General features: G+C 44.1%; 1 protein-coding gene across 1 annotated transcript in view; it reads left to right on the top strand.

Annotated features, from left to right (window-relative positions):
* Window positions 1–15,759, top strand: part of LOC103358159 (MAM domain-containing glycosylphosphatidylinositol anchor protein 2) — a 266,805-nt gene extending 251,046 nt beyond the window's left edge. The window contains exons 16-18 of the mRNA XM_008283011.1: window positions 10,643–10,773; window positions 12,550–12,646; window positions 15,203–15,759. Coding sequence (XP_008281233.1) covers window positions 10,643–10,773; window positions 12,550–12,646; window positions 15,203–15,291 — 317 coding nt within the window. The 3' untranslated portion in view covers window positions 15,292–15,759. The remainder of the gene's footprint in view (window positions 1–10,642; window positions 10,774–12,549; window positions 12,647–15,202) is intronic.
* The last annotated feature ends 1,860 nt before the right edge of the window (window positions 15,760–17,619 follow it).

Raw genomic sequence — 17,619 nt, 5'->3', positions numbered from 1 at the left:
ATTTCCACAGAGTTTGTCCCCCGCAGCGGGAGCCGGGAGCGGTTCTGGCGCTTTCATGCTAAAAAATTTTTGTAAGCGCAGGTGTCAGATGTTTCGAGCAAAAGATATCTCATTTTTGCAACAAACCCTTTCAAAGGTGTGCACACAGAATCTGGGCATTAGCTCCTCCATTCATCTCTGAATGCAGATAACAACCTTGTATGGCCCATTTGAAGATGGCAGAGCGACTGAAGGAGCACTCCGCGGCGAAAACGTCTGACTCTCTTCACCGGGGACCCAATCAGCCGACCGCAAGCGCTCCGGCTCTGAGTGCAATGCTGTTTGTAGTGTTTGTGCATTTGGGATTGTCGAGCGTGGCCGCCGTCTCCGGCACAAAAACAGCAGCTCATGCATTGTTGAAGGCCTCTAGTGGTGAATTCTGTGTCTCAGTCTCGCTCCGCATCATTAGCTACTGAGCCGATCCATAGGACCGGCGGTGGAGGAGCTGCACGGTCGTCTTGGCATCACGTAGAAATCATTTCCACTGAGAAAAACTGCATTTTAAACGTTGGTGTGTTCGAGAGTTGCAGTTAATCGGATATTAATCACGATTTTGGTTTCCCACCTTAAATGATTGCAATGGTTTCTTGAAAAATGTGCAAAATTACTAATTTATCAGAGCCAGAAACCATAAAAACTGAAAGAATCATCAGATTTTCAACTTTCCAACAGTCCTTGAACTCGCCAAATTTTGACCTAACCAAATCTTGATGTAATCAGAATGACTTTATTCTACATATATTATTCAAAATGTTGTCCCAAGCTAAGCATTTGCTCGAACCAGATTTTGTAAAAATCTAAAAAAAAATTATGCAACGGAGAAGCCCGTTCTGAGTCCAGCCTCAGGTGGAGCTTTGAGCTGACGTGATGTTGGACCTGTTCTACTCCTGAGTCTTCATGTCATTCCTTGGTTGTGACCCGTGTCTGTGCCTGTGGTTCTGGCTGGTTCTGATGATCCAGTGGACAGTAGCAGGAGGTGGTTAGTTTTAGCGCTGTATTGAAACAGAGGAAGCACTGATGTCTGCTCTGTAACGGGACGACCCGGCTGCTGTGAACATTCAGTCTTTTCTCCTCCAACAAACCAGCTGAACATCACAAGTCTGCTGCTCATGGATGAGTCCATGTGTAATCTATAATCTGTAATCTGTAATCTATAATCGATCATCTCTTTAACAACTCAGTTGTGACCAACAGTAATGTGACAAAAATTCGGGATGTTTCAGCTGAACTGCAGGCTGTTTTTACAAAGAAAAGCTTTGGAAACAAGCGAAAAGTATAAGTAAAATATCTATAGAGTATAATTTGTCTAGTGTTGGAAACACCTGTAGGTACTTGGAAAATATTGTACAAGTTAAATCCAGGTTTTTCAAATTTTTTCTAAATTATTACCCAAAGAATTTCAACTTCACGTTTCTTTTTTTTATGATTTTTGGCATTTTAACTGTGTCATAGTGAGCAAAAGACATTTCTGAGTTCCCTTTACTTCTAGTCATGGTTGTGCTGTTTCTGTAGACATGTAGGACTTTATATTGCAGTGAAAAATGAGCCTGAAGTGAGAAAAAAAATGTGGCAGCAGCAGAAAAAATAACATCTAGAAACTGCTTGGGGGTTAAAATCTACGTCCTGCTCATAGAAAACACAACATGTAGATAAAATCACTGAGTTTTCTGGGTAAATTTGGCAGTGTTTACATTTTTTTACGCTATTTTTTTCCTCGATTTCTTTCCCGCGTCTCCATCCCTCCCACCTCCGATGCCAGCGGAGGAAGAAGCTTAAGGACAGAGCAGAACCGGCGTTTGACAAAACAAGACGACGCCGTTTCAAAGCGACATCAATTAAACATGACGCGCTGCACAGCTGCATCTTCTGCCCGTTGTTTTATTACAGCCAACTGCTGCACTTTATGATCTCTGTCAGGAGAGCAGAGCAGCGTTCATGACAACTTATAGCATGCACGCACTTTAAATTCAATTCACAACATGACAGAATGTGACGAGGACGTACGGGCGTCATACGTCTTTATTCGTATTTATCACACATGCACAGACGCCGTGATGCTGCGAAATACAAAAAGAGCAGAGAAAGAATACTACACAAACAACGAGTGGCATATGTATGTGTTATTTTATATTCTATAGATTCCAGCTTTGCCTCTTTCAGACGTCCACACAGGACACAGCCAGGATACACTTGTGCATCGTCGCTCACAGCTCCTCCGGCAAACCTCGTCTGTCCTGCAGATGCATTTTAGGAACTGAGGCATGTTTCAAAATGACGTGCTGAGATCAATTTCCGGGTCACAGGCAGAAGGACGGAGGAGAGATGAGTGGAGGTGGCTCGGGAGAAAAGAAATGAAAAGAGCCTCAGAGGTTTCTCTGTGCACAGCTGCATGGCGAGCATCTACATTTTGGAAACATCAGTACATTGTTGTATCTACCGATAAGCAGATGTTCAGTAAGTGAGGCTTTGTGGGTACACTCTATTCCATGTTTTTGCCTGTAGGAGATGATTTTAAGCATTAGCAGGAATGTAGACAGCATGGAAGTGGAAGCAAAGTTGCAGAAACACGAGGATGCTAGAAAGTATTTTGGCAGCTAGACTCCAACGAGAAGCGACATCTTAGAGCGGATTCCCAGATGAAGGTAGGAGATGAAGACCTCCTGGTGTCTAGACGCTGGTGGTGGTGGAGCTGGCAGATGGCTGATGGAGACTGACTGGACACCCGGATGAGAAAGAGGAGGGAGAGAGGGAGGGATGAACAGCGGAGGATTGTAATTAATTTAAAGAACGGGGTCCAGGGGCTGATTGTCTCAGAGAACGCTGGCTGAGAGACGACTGGTCGGGTGTAGTGACGACGCTGGGATTGAAGTGATTTTGACAGCAGAAGAGAACAGAGGAGCAGAATTAGCTCATAATCACGGAAACAGATTTTTCTTATTCTCATTTAAATGTGGAAAAAAGGTGCAATACAAATGTTTTGTTCCTGAAATCAGTGAATAATTGAGCTAAATAGCTGAGTTCTCTGTGGGCCGTGATCGCACATCCCAACCTGTGAGCATTTCAGTCGACCCAAAGCTTCAGGAACTCGACTTTGCTTTGGCACAAACACATTTGTCTACAGATGAGGGACACTTGAATGCTTTTTAAACCTCTCCAACTCCCACATAGTTCTCTATAATGAATGACGCGTCCCGTGTTGGTGAACTCATGGACCCAGAAAACCTTTTCTCACTCTTAGCTCGCCGCGCCGTCGTGTGTTGTTGAAACATGGTTTGTTTATTTACCGGATGTCTCCCATTTTTATCCGCCAAGAGCGCCTCGTGGCTGTCTTGTTTTATGGACCGCCACTTTTGACATTTGCACCTTGAGAAAGCGTGACTGCAGGCGTCGGTGATGCTAAACGCGTCTGACACGAGCGGCTTCGAGGAGCCGTCGTGGGCCAAACTGCAGCCCTTTAATCCAAGGTCAGTTCAATTCAGCTGGAAGAAGCACTTCACAAAGTAAAATCAAGACCTTTAGAATTTTATATAACAGAGAGAAACCACAGCGAATCCAATGATTTCCTTTGAGCGAGCACTTGGCGACAGTTTGAAGGAAAAATAAGAAACCCTTAACAGGAAGGAGCCTCCGGCAGAACCGGGCTCAGGGAGGGCGGCCATCTGCCTCCACCAGTTGGGGTGAGGGGTAAAGAGGAGAGTGAGTTCAAGCATGTAAGGACAGCGCTTAATGAGAAGAGCAAGTGTCTGGTGTGATCTAACTTTGGAAGATTGTTTTCTGTTCACGTCGGACCCCATAGCTCTGTTTTTAAGGGCCTTTTAAAACGGGGAGTGACAGCAACACCAAACAGAGACGACGCACCTCGAAATAAAAATAGTCCCACACTAAAAATATATTTTCAAAATAATATGAGTACAATAGACAACAGACAGAAAGAAAAAGAGAGCGGCGATGGTGAGCAAACTCAAAGAGAGGCGAGCTGCAGGTTTGTGCTCATAAAACTTGAACTTAACGCTGGCAGCTGAGCGCCTCTCTGCCTTGATGAGACATTTACAGCGAGCATTTGGCTGCATTTACTCCAGTATTCTTGCGAGACGTCGGCGGCATCATCGCCATCTCCACCCTCCACCTGCTCTGCTGCTCCGAGCTTCTGCTGGACCTGCTGCTCCAAACCTCGCCGCTTCCTCTCTCTCTCGCTTCGCCGCCTTATAAAAGTCAGATTTTCTTCCTCTGCCTTCCCGCAACTTTATTTACTCCCTTTGAAGTTTGTTTAATGACTCTTATTAGCATTATTAATATAAATAGGCTTGTTCTGCTGAGTAATAGGCTTTTTTTTTCTCTAAACTGCAGCTTAAATAAATGTTTTGTGAGCATTTTTATGCAACATCAATATTGTTATTTAAAAAAATCAAGCTCTAGGAAGCACTTTTTAATATAATACAGTAAAGACATTTTCTGGTGACATAATATCATTCATTTACTCTTAAAGTATTAGCAAACAAACACCTCTAGGTCTTCATCAGGGTCTGACAAACACATAATCGGACGTTACAACCACCATTGCTCCCAGTAGACCATGCAGAAGAACTGGAAACCATCACACCTGTGCATTGTGAATTTTTTTTGTGCATTTAAAAGACTGTAAATAATATATATGTGTTTTCTGCTTGTACAAGAAGCTGTGCAATATCAATATTTTCAACAAATAGCCTTGTCCTTGTGCAATATCCAGATTTTCTACAGAAAAATCTGCACAAAATCAACAGCATCTCTGTATATTTCTTGTTTTGATATTCCATACATTTTGTCCTGGTGACACCTGCCATCCAAGGGCTCAGTGGGTTAAAGTCCTCAGAGTCGCTATTGGGGATAAGATGAGCACATAGAAAAACCAAAGAACCGCCTGTCAGATCAGCCATAGAACCCCCTCTTTGTTCCTCTTTATTTATTTAATGAAATTCCTCTACAATGAGCTCTCCTGGTTTGATCCGTTGTAATACACAAATGTCCTTGTGAGTGCTTCCTATGGATTACTGTGAGTGGGCAGAAAAGACTTGGGTGGCATCCAGGTAGATGACAGATCTTCAGTGAGGTCAATAACATGCACTCGCAGAAAAAGTTATTCAGCTTCATGTTATTTATAAAAGCCTATTTTTCTGTCTTACTTCACGAAACCTCCATAAAACTACCTCACATGCAGCTTCCATGCAGTATTCCTATACATAGGTGTCTATTCTGTTTTGACTTTGACAATTTATGAAGGACGATCTGCAATGAAAGTATATGAAAAGAAAAATTTAAGACAATCTAACAGCAGAAGTTAGATGACAGGAATAAACATCTGGAGGTAAATGCGGCCCAAACCAGAGCGTTGCTTCTGTATAACGTCTAATATCTCCACCTTAAACTACAGAGAACTGACCCAAGTTGACAGTGACACCGCACAGGGTCTTAAATTTGGCCTGTCCACTTTCCGGACGTCCTCGGCGGAGAGTCGGAGTGGAAGTGTCCAGGCAGGGGGGCCGGACCAAACATCTGGAGAGGTGGAGGCGAGGGGAGGTGGAGAGAATATAAGGATAGAGGTGTTGGAGGGCGACTCAGCAGGGAGATGAGAGCTCCTCCGGCTCCCTGCCGAGGTTGAGTAGGCCGTGACATTTCCAATTTGCTCAAATTGATCGCCAGCCAGACCCTCTCTTCCCTGCCCTCCCCGTCTGTGGTGAAGCCCTGGCCCAGACTGTGGCGTGTTATGATGAATGGGCTAAATGTCAAGGACTTGAAACCCAGCTCAGATCCTCCATAGCTACGCTCCATTTAGTATTCTGCCTCTCCGGCCGTGAGAGAAATTCACTACCGAGTTGGGGAATGTTGGTTTGTGATATTTCCCAGCCAGAGAAGTGAACGCTTATGACAAATTTGTCCAAATACTGTATATTCACATATATTTTCTCCAAGAATTTTGTCATTTTCTGCACGTGGAAGACTTTTTTTTTTGCATTTGGAACTGCTCCTGACTCACCACCCAAAGTGGCACAGCTCCGTCTTGAAATTCTGGGAGTTTGATGCTCTTTGGGACTGTGCTGTTGAGGTGAGTCACAGTCAAGCTGTGGCACGGCAGCGCTGAAGGCCAGAATCAGTCGATAAGGAGTGTCGCCTACACACTGATGAGAACAGTGGCACAGGCTCAAAGAAACTCCTCCGTAGTTAGCTAGCGGGGGGATACCTGAGACAAGGTCACACTTAATTACTGAAGCGCACATCAAAGTTTGCCTTTGGAGCCCGTGTCGCATTTGTTTATAGGATTAAGTCTCCGGCAAAGCACACCAAGCAAGTCTGTTTTAAGCCTGACCTTCCGAGAAGCAATGGAGTCGTCTTTTTCATTAGCAAGGAGGGTGGTACTGCACCTCCATCTCCCTCCTCTCCTCTCCTCTCTCGTCCTCACTACATAATTGAAAATTTCCAGGAGCTATTTCTCACTTTTTCACCAGACTCACATCTTTCTCCTTCTCAGATCTCTTTAAATTTCACAAGTGTATGCCAAAGGTATTCCTTTAAAAAAAAAAAAAGAAGGGTACTCCAAAGAATATACAGCATATGCCTTTGCTCAGGATGTGATGACACTGACATAACCACCTACATCGCAATTCAAAGAGAGTTCAAAGAAAAAGTAAGCCAGCCAGCTCAGCAAGAATCCTCCTACATCCTAAACACTCCAACAGGAGATGAAACCGCAGGTCATGTTCTGTACAAGAGCTCATCTCTCACTGGAGATTGTGCTGTCATGGGGAAGGTGTATACTGTGCTGATGAGAGAATATGAAGAGGGACATACAGTGTAGCCTTCCCTCGTTTCCTCATGTTTTTTTGAAGGGGGCCTGAACGGTAATGAGGCACCTTGCTGAGGCGAAGATGCATCAAACGCCAGGTTGCAGTCCCGGCCGACGCCGTTTCCGCTCGCCCGGTTGCGTTGGCACAAAGGTTGCTGCTTTCCATAACTTTGTGAAATTCGCTTGACTTCAGAGCAGCGGTCCTCCTGAGCTTCGCCACGGTGTCAGCGCTAACCTGATTAGGGTCTTTGGATGCTGCTCCTGCTGGCCTAACGCAAAAAAAAAAAAGAATACTGCTTTCTCTTTCCCACATAGTCTTCCTGCATTGCAAATAGAAAAAGCCTAACACAATCAGTGTGTTTGGAGAGGAGGGTAAAGTGGTTGCGCTCGGTGTCATCATCTGACAGTTTTATATCAAAGCCTAAGGCCAGACAAGAGGTCTCACTGAGGGGAGTCTTCAATTCAGACCCGCTATATAGTCTATTCGGTCTCAATAAGAACCAACATTTCTGTGTTATTTTAAGGGTTATATGTGAATTCGGCTGAAATGGCTCTGTCATATTGCTTTCTCAATTCCAGAGTTGGCCTCGGCGGTGAAATTCTCCCGTGTGGCTTTACAGGCAATCCAGCTGAGAGGAAAAAGGAACCTGCACCGGGCAGAAATAGTTTAATGATAAATTAAGAAGACCTGTCCTCCACGGGGAGAGCGTTCACCAAAAAATTCTCATCACACATCACCCATTAGTGATAATTAATTTGGATTATCATGAGCCGGAGAATAATTCATCATCGCTCACACAACCCAAACTTAATAAATGTATCAATTCACATGACCCGAGTTTAACCTTTGCTACTGCTTGGCTCCGCTTCGCTTGCAGACGAATACATAAATTTGAAATGCGGGAAAGCGGAGGTGAATATCAACCTTAAAAGTTCAATTTTCACTTGCGATTAAACTGGAATCTGCAGCGACGATGTCCTACGTGGGTGGTATCTAATATATGTATGAGCGGAGAGAGATGCTTTGTTGAGACCCCTTTGGTTCGATTCTGCTTGATTTCTGAGACAGACGAATACAAACATCTCTCTGCTGAGAAGGACCCCCAAAGCATGATGATGCTTCCACTGCCATGCCTCGCTGTAAGGACTGTATAAGCAGGTGATGAGCAGTGCCTGGTTTTCATCATAGCTGTGCCCAAAGAGCTCAAGTTTAGCTTCAAAAGAAGAGCGAATCTCCTGCCTTGTACTCTCAGTCTAGTCCTTTAAACACCATTTGACAAACTGTCAAATAGCATTTGGCGTTTTAACACGTGTGCTGTCATGTTCCTTTTACTCAGAGTGGCTTCTGTCAAGCCACTCGAACACAAAGGCTTGACTGATGGAGAGCCGCCGAGATGGTCGTCTTTCTGGCAGCTTATTCTAAAAGGACTTCTGAAGCTCTGTTAAAAGGACAGTCAGGTTCTTTATCTCAGCCTTTTACCAAGACCCTTCTTCTTGCAAGGTCATTCAGTTTGGCCGGACAGTCAACTCTACGAAGGGCTCTGATGCTTCAAAACTTCTTCCACTGTGCTATTAAGTTCAGATGTGGGGTACGAACACATGGCATTCTGTTATTCAGGTTATTATTATTTATGATTCTAAGTAATTAATGAGGTTGTTGCTGTTGTGTCACGAGTATGTTTGTCTCGTTTTGGAGTTGCTCACATGGATCCTGCTGCTGCATATACTCAGTAAACTCAGAGGAAAAACTTTTAAAAGTTGGATTTCATTTATTATTGGTGGGTCTCACCAATATTGCCGCTGAAATGTGGGAAAAACTCTTCACACAATTCAAAGCGCGTCGCTTGTACGTGCTCGTCTGGTAACGCGACGGATTTTTTTTTTCCGTGTTAAAAGTGATACTGAAGTGCCACTTAGTTCGACCCGCTAAGAATGTTACAGCGACTTCTAACAGAAGTGATCAGGGCGCTCATTCAGACAGGCCGCTGACATGTTTGAATGCTGTCAGATTAATTGATAAAAGTCTTAAAGGGGCTTGATTGAGACCACTGCACTCCTGGGAACAGTCAGACCTTTTCGAAATGGTTTTATATCCTTTTATGTCCTAATCTATGCCTCATCACATTTTTATCACGGAGATCTACAGAGAGTTCCTCGGTCTGGATTTTGTCCTGACGCGCGGTTTGAATTGTGGGGTCTTAAATGCACAGTTTGGAGCCCTTTTTGAGCTCCACATGTGGACTCCAGTCAAGTCCCAACCGCGTCTCAAAATGACAATTAAATCGCAATTTGTGGGAGCTGCTGCTTGAATACTTTGGTAAATGAAAGATTTCAGTTTTTGATTTGGAATAAATTTGCAGGAATGTATAAAAACATGCTTTCAGTTCATCACCGTGGATTATTGAGAGTAGAGTGATGGGGGGAGAAAAAAGGCCAATTTTGTGCTTTTCAAATGAAAATCTACAGCACAGCGAAGTGAAACCAAAGAGGTCTGAATACCTTCTAAAGTGCAAAACTGACTGACATGAACGCACCTACACGGCATAGAAGTAAATGCACTTAATTATTCGGTTTAAACCAAAAGAGGAAACATTTAGAAATCTCAGGAGTAGCTAAATAGTAAATATTTGTAGTGTTTTGGGGGAATCTAAAGCACTTACGTACAAAAGTGAGAGCGCCCTCATGTAACCCACGTTGCCCCAGATTCCCTTCCTTTCATGCAGTCCTCACACACAGAGCACTTCACGCACTGAGGTGGTGAAGACTGGCTGGTTACCTGTTTACTAGGACGACCTACTTCAATTAAACAACAAGTGTGTTGTCATTGCGGAGGACCGAGACGGAGTAAAGTTGGACCGACTTGAGTTGAAGGTAATTACTGTGAAATAGCCTACGGTGCCCTATAAAATTACAGCATATTGCTATTATTATTAAGCCATTATTCTGAGTCGTACATTTCCGCTGAGCTGCGAGGCTTTAGAAAATGTTCTGCGGGTCAGTACCTGTCTGCAAGAGTGGAGTCGAGAACCGGTGAGTTAAGTGTTGCAGTGGTCACCTCACAGCTGGAAGGTTCTGGGTTCAGGGTTTGCATTAGCCGATAATTAGCAGTCGAGAAAGACTGGTGTTTGGAGCCGATATACATTAAGTGTTATATATTACCAGCATGTGGTAGTAGGGGAAATCTCATTCATAAATCAGCTACTTCATTGATAAGAATTACTGTAATACAGCAGAAATCGGAGTGATTAAATCAGAGCGTCATGTGCCGATTGATTGAGATTCAACAGTTTGTCTTCTGCGGTTTTGTCTGTTCTTGTCTGTTTTGTTTATTGCCAGCAAATCCCATATCTTAAAGCATTAATAATTTTTGTTTGACAGACTCTGTTTCAGAGGCTAGCTGTAGCCTTAGCCGCTGTGATAATAGCTAGTTGCCTGATTTGTGGCGACGGTTTGTGTTTCTTGTTGGGTTTTTGCAGTGGAGATCAGGTCTGACACCAGAGATTTATTACAGACAGACAGGGTTAATAACAATTGATACCAATAATCGACAAGGTTGATAATTGATCTATCTATGGTAGGGCATTCGGTGGTTCTAAATTGGCTGTAGCTGTGATTTGTCTCTCTGTGTTAGCTACCTGTCCAGGTTGCCTCTCGCCCAATGTCACCCGGGATGGGCTCCGGCCCCCCACGAGCTTCGACAGGATAAATTGGCTACAGCTAATGGATGGATGGATCCGTGTGTGCGCTAACCTCTGTGTGCAACTGTCTCTCTCCTTCATGCAGGAACACTAAACGCCTTCCTGAAGCAGAAGGGCCAAACGACCTCGGAGGGCCCCGTGTGGTCGCTAAGCGGTAACCAAGGTGAACGCTGGAAGCAGGCCAAAGTAAGCATCCATCCAACGGCGTCCTTCCAGGTGAGACCAAGAAACTTAATCACTCCAGCATGCAGCAGCGCTCCCCTCGCTGCCCTCTATTTTCTTCTCTGCCTGTGTTTGTACGGTATTAGTTTCCTTGGGGGGATGCATATTGATGTAGCACTTCACAAGCCGTGATATTAAGCAGAGAAGTGGACGGCATCCATAGACGCTGTTTCGGTATTGAGAAAGCAATATCACTCACACTTTGCCATCAGGAAGCCTAAAGTTTGCGAATACAGAACTGCGGCGTTCTCCATCATTTTTACGGCCTCAGTTGTGGAAAGTAATTATAGTTTCGACTGTGTCTTTTTTGTTCTCACTCTCACAGCTAACTGTTGTTAAGCCACGGGCAGTCTTGGTTTTAAATTTTGTGACAGTAAAAGTTAAAACAAACACTTGCCACCTGCTGTAATATTTTATAAGGGGCAATTTAGCTTAATGACGCTGTGCACTGAGTGAGATTGTGTCTCTTTTTATTTTGTTTTCGCCGTCTATTAAGGCGGAACATACAGAAAAGTGATGTATTAAAGTGAAAGTCTAAAGCCTCGGCCCCTGCAGTGAGGGGATCTGGCGGCTCTGTTATGCTGTGGGGGGGTATTTCGCTGGCAGTGCTTAAGTCTACATGTTTCCTTAGAGAGACGGGTTACTGCAAATCAGTACAGAGTTGTTCTGTTTGTTCACCTTAACCAGTGATGAAACACTTCTATCCTGATGGGATTGGTCTCTGCACAAGGAATCACTGACTGGTTTGATGATCTCAACCCAACTGAGCACCTATGGGGGGACGTTTTGCCTCAGTATGCTACCACCAAAGTTGTCTCCGATTCTGTTCAAGAACACAACCTCAAGGTGCAAACGGAGTACCAAGGGTCTCTGGTTTGGGAACCTCAGCGTGAACTCAGCTTTTTAGTGTTAAATAGTTCTGTTAGTTTTATCAAAGCTTGACTTTAAGCCAGTTTGCAACTGAGCGTCAAGTGACCTGGATGAAATTTTAACACCTCCAAATCTGACAGATTCATGGTTTTCTGACAGAAATCGGTGGACTTCCACCGTGTTGGGGTTGGGTTGTTGCCTCAACCGGTAGTTTAAATGTCTCAGGATGTTGTTCGCGAGTGACAATAACATGGAGTATGAGATGGGCAGACAGATTGGTGCAGCAACAGTAATGCAGGTATTGTTATAGACCAACATGTTGAAGAAGGAAAAGCTCAACATTTACCAGTTAATCTATGTTCCAACCCTTACCTATGGTCATAAGCAGCCAAAATGAGTTTGTATGTTGGCTCGGCCGAGGCTTAGAGACAGGATGAGGATCTTGGACGTCTTGGAGAGTCGATGTGAAAAGAGCTAGCTGAGATCAGGCACTTGATTAGGATGCTTCCTGGAGGTTTTTCAGGAAGAATCACCTGGAAGAAGACTGCAAGATAGACCCAGAACTGACTGGAGGGAATTTATATCTCATCTAGCTTTTTCGAAGGCTTTGGGATCTTCCAGGAGAAACTGGGGGAAAAAATGGCTGGAAAAAGGGATGTGTAGCCTGCTGTCAGCTCCAAAATGGATGGGTGTTGGACAGCACTCTGTGTCATCATCATGAAGACACTAGATGAGGGAATATCTTTCAAAGGAATGGCCCTCCATCCCTCCAGTAGAGCTCCAGGGACTTGGAGAACCAGTGCTCAGCAGCATTGAAGCTGTTCATGTCGGCCTCACTGTCAGACCTAATGTTGGTTTTTCCTTTAATGTGTCGACGCTGACTTGTTTTACTCTCTGCAGGTCGTACTGGAAGGTATCCGGGGACCAGGCATCGAGGGAGACATCGCCATTGATGATATCACGCTGGAGGAAGGGGAGTGTCGAGACCCACCGCCCAGTACGTAGCAGCACTCGTCTCCTCTTCTGCCCCTCTTATCCGAGCTTCAGGTTCTCACTCTACCTCGCCGGACAGGGCTGAGATTTACGAGAGGGGATCTAATCTTAGACAGTTGGCAGCGCTGAACTACCATCTCATGGGGGAAAACATGGTTGCCATAGCAACAGGGTTGTAATCACATGAATGATAGCCACGCCGGCTGAGTGGAGCACTGTAATTGCGCTGCAGGAACAAACAGAAGGTAAAAACAGAAAACAGGACACAGAAAATGGCCTGCAATTGACAAGGTGATGTCGGTGGGCAGACAAACACAGTTATTTAATTCCTGTTATTTATGCTTGGAGGAGCATTCTTTCCAGAAGCTTCTCAAATGTAACGTAGATGAATCAGGGTGATCTGTTTTCATTTGGCACGACAGCGGTGGAAAACAACAAGAAAGTGATCTGGGTCTTGCAAGATGTGTTCTTGTTATTACCGCAAGATGATTATCATATAAGTTATTTTTCATTTGGATCCGTTGCGATTCAAGGCGACAACGTTAATTCATTTGGAGTTTAAGGAGTGGTCGCCCAGGCTGAGGACAGAGTAGCGTTATGAATTATGCAATTCAATCTCACATGATGAATCTTACATGACTTTATGTGATGTAAGAGGGAAAAATTGAGAAATATCTCCCGAGGACTGATCAGAGGTGACTCCTGACTGATGATGTGACTCAAGAAGGACGGTTCAGAGCGACCGCTTTAGGATCCGCTCACACGGGTCGGTTGTGTGTCGAGGGAATGGTTTGACATTTATTTGCTTTCATGCTTTCATGAGTTAGATGAGAAGATCAATTCCACTTTAATGTCTGTGCGTCTGAGCGACAGATCTTCAAACAGAAGTGACCAAATTGAACCACCTTGGTCACTGAGCAACTCACTGCCTTTATAGCACAATATTTACAAGTTAAAACAAAGGTCCAACTCCAAACACATTTAAACTGATGTAAATATGACATTAAAACACTTTCTTTCACTGTTTACCAAGTAATTTATTGCCAGGCTGCTTTCTAAGTTGTTGGATTACAGTAACTACGTGGAGACTAGAGGCTTCTCTGTGCATGTGAGGCATTTAGAGACCATCTGTAAAGTGTAGTTTTAGGAAACAACCTGGGGTTTACTTTCCACTTCTCAACTGCTTGAGTCTCTGCAGGTCAAGATCAGTTTTATGTCTGTACATCTGAGCGACAGATCTTCAAACAGAAGTGACCAAATTGAACCACGCAACTCGTTATCTTTATAACACAGTATTTACCAGATAAAACAAAGGTCCAGCATGCAAAATTGTCCAGTGCGACCAAAAACTGACATTAAAACACCTTATTTTACTCTTTTCAACCTAATTTTGGTCACACACCTGTCTGAGCAGCTGCATTACAGTAACTGAATGGAGACTAGAGGCTTCTCTGCGGCATTTAGGGAACATCTGTAAACTGCATTTTTAGGAAACAGCCCAGGTTTTACTTTCCACCTTTCAACTGCTTGAGTCTCTGCATGCACATAGGTCAAATAAACTCAGTTCTCAGTCGAAGCAGCCAACATTCTCGATTTATTGCAAAGACTGCAGGCAAAGCATGGCTGGAGCAGCAGAGTTTGTGCTGTCGGAGTATCGACATCCTGAATTTAAAAAGCACAGTGTCTCTGAGAAATTGGTCCTGTGCTGTGACAGCTGTGTGGTCGGCAGAGCAGCCCTCCTTTTCCTGCAGCATTGTAGCACCAGGGAGTTGCAAAACTAGTCAGAAATAACAACGAAAATTGCTCAAATTATAGCCAAAGAAGCACCACCTTTGTCTTACTGTAAGTTCCAGATCATTCTCAAACATTTAACTTCATCTTTAGTGCAAAAAAAACTGATTAAAAAGGCAGCAAAAAGCCCCAGAAACAGTCATGGTGTTGTAACTCTGTCATAAATAATTGGCCGCTGAGCTAATAATGTTTTTGCGCTTGTGCACATCTTCTGCTGTATTTGGCTGCACATAACAGCTTTTGACTTGACATGCTACAGAAACGAAAACACTGCGAAACGGCAAACACATAAAAGCCCTGCTTATGGATTCATATTTAATGGACAGACGAGAAATTGAATTGTAGGAAACTGAAAAAAGCGTGTTTCCAAGTATTCCCTCCAGCAGTTCTTATCACATGTCCTTTTGTTCTGTCTTTCTGTCGGGGTACATGCTTGTTTCTCTTTTCAGGAGTATATAAACAGTTTGGAATGAGCCTCTGGGGGGTGACTGCACATGACAGTAAGCTTACAGTAGCGGCAATGAGACTGTGTTATCCGGTTTGACAGAAATCTGTGCATTTTCCCGTTATTTCATAAACAAAAAAACGTCTGTTATGCTTCAGTAAATTAAGCCCCAATTGACAAACCTGGTTAAAAATTGAAGTGCTATTTTTATTCTCAATTCTTATCGTTTTGGCACTCTGTGGTGCTGACTCAACCTTCCTCTCTATGCCGGAAAAACCCAGATGAAGCTGCTGTTTTTTCTTAATTCTCTCTTTCCCTGTTCAGATATCAGCGCCAAGGCTCTGTCCACATCCTCCCATATATGGCTGCTATGTGTCACCTTGGTGCTGACCCTGCTGGAAGGTCAGAGGTGACCCTATTCTCCGTCATCTCAGAGGCGAATATTCAGACCCACCGTCTGTGAGCTACACCCTCGGCATCCAATCACCAAAGATTCATGCATCCTGAAAGCAGCGGGGTCCCCCCTCATGGACCACAGACCCACGGAGGGACCAACGGAAGAGAGAAAAAACAGCGATTAAAAAGTTACACAAAAAGTAATAAAGAAGATGCGCAAAACTTTTTTTCTTTTTAAAAAAAAAAAGAGACCTCTTTTACAGTAAACACTCCTCGGTGCGGGACGTCTTTACGAGCACAAAGACGGGCGGGAGGGCGACGGACGGACGGACGGACGGACGGACGGACGGACGGACGGACGAGCCCGGACTTTGGGGCGGGGAGAGTTTCACAAGCGTCGAGGGGAGGACAGTTTGTAAAGCACAAGTACTATTTTATGAAGCTATGGAAATATCTTTGGACGGCGGCGAAAAATACAGACACTGCTGACTCTTTTTGAATATGAAGTAACATTTTCCCTGCTTACAAACACATGGAATCAGACCTTTCTCTGTGTATCTTTATCTTCATTTTCTCGCACCAAATGCCAATCACCGACACTTGTTTTTCACCCGAAGCCCCGGCCTCACGTCACATCTTGGCATTTTCTTTATCTGCTTGGTGCTGTACTGTAGAGAAAAACAAGGACTCTGGCAACATTTAGTTCTGTCTGCTTTCTCCCCCCCACGCTCCCCTCTCCTGTAGCTGCCTACGTATCTTTTAACACTGTGCTCACGAGTCCAAGTGGCCGACCGACGGTCTGGTGGCAGAACAATAACAGCAGCAGAGGTGGAGAGAGCTGGACCGGAGGGCAGAGAGGAGGCGAGGTTAAAGGGAAGGAGGAGTGGAGGGAAGAGGATTAACAGGCAGAGAGTAGAAGGAGAGAGAGAGGGAAGTCCGATTAGCGAGGCCTGACTCGAATATTCAGTCAGCGGGTCCGCCTGTGGAACAGAAGCCACTTTACTTTCTGCCATGAAACAAAGTGCCTTCAGATTACAAAACCGAATCGTGAGCCTGGGTGTTAATCAACATCGAACAAATCTCTGTTGATGTTTCCTCTGATGGGCTATTTTCTACATGTTTCTTTCGCCCCACAAGTGCTGACGGGAGGCCACGCGTGTTCAGAGGGAGTACGAGGGTCATGCTACGCCCGGATCTTACTCCTGACGGGACAGTTGCCCGTGTGCGAGCGTATGTGTGTGTGCGTGTGTGTGCGAGTGTGGCGTGTTTGTGTTGCGTGTTTGTGTGCGTGCATGCACCTAAGCCTACGCATAGTTCAACGTGGGGGCGGCCAACCAGGCAGCGCCGGCAGCGCAGCTTTTGGAAACAATTTGGATTTAAAAAACAAAAAAAAAAACAGCGGCAACAGTGAAAGTGAGGCTCTGGATCTTTTTGTTGTGTTTTTTTTTTTTTTTTCTTCCTTTTCTTTTTGTGCAGAAAGACAGTTTAAGATCATACAGGAGGATAAAGACACTTCGTCGAATGAATACCCCACTCTCTCTTCCCATAATTCTCCTTCCCTGCGGGCGAGCATTTTTTAACAAAAGAAAAAGAACAACTGCTGAATAAAACATTGTACAGGGAGGAGAGTAGGAACTCTGGGACTGCAGGCTCTTCATTAGGGTGAAACGCCTCGCCCCTATCCTCCACCATTTATATGGAACAATATGAGAATAAAAAGATAATAATGACCATAATAATAGTCATGATATTTTATTACTCTAGCGAGAATGTTTCTCTGCTTTTACACAAACTGTGAAGATTGACTGTGGAAGATCTACCTGAGACCATAACCTTAACCAGCGGGGTTTTTAAAAAATGTATTGTAAAAAAGAGAAAATAAGAAAATGAAAAATTCCGTCCATTGTTGGTTATGACAAATGTTTTGAGGACTTGTGTCTTGTTTCTTATTTTTTCTGTTGAAGATGACTTAACTTCCTTTTTCTTCTTGTTGTCTCCCTTTGCATTGCTGAAATATCAAAGCTGATGGAAGCATAAGAAGTAAACCAATTTGGTAAATGTATAACTTGTAAATGTTAAAGAAGCTCTATTCAAAGGTTTATGATAAATGTTTTATGTTGGAGTACAGGAAGCACAACATACAGTTTAAGGTCTCAACATATAAAAGTCCATTTTATATTTCTCTGCACATGCGTGACCTACTCCCACAAATTCAGGCTTTCCGACACAAAACAAGTCCGCATCTGACAGCAAACTGGCCACTTTCGTCCCGTTCATATTTATCGCCCCAAACACAACACTGAAGGAGACAAAAGGGTCGCGTCGGGAGTGTAACGATGGAGTCT

Source organism: Stegastes partitus, unplaced genomic scaffold, assembly GCF_000690725.1.
Source record: "Stegastes partitus isolate 25-593 unplaced genomic scaffold, Stegastes_partitus-1.0.2 Scaffold294, whole genome shotgun sequence".
NCBI lineage: Eukaryota > Metazoa > Chordata > Actinopteri > Pomacentridae > Stegastes > Stegastes partitus.
The sequence above is the reverse complement of the archived record's forward strand: the minus strand, read 5'-3'. Positions and strand labels throughout refer to the sequence as shown.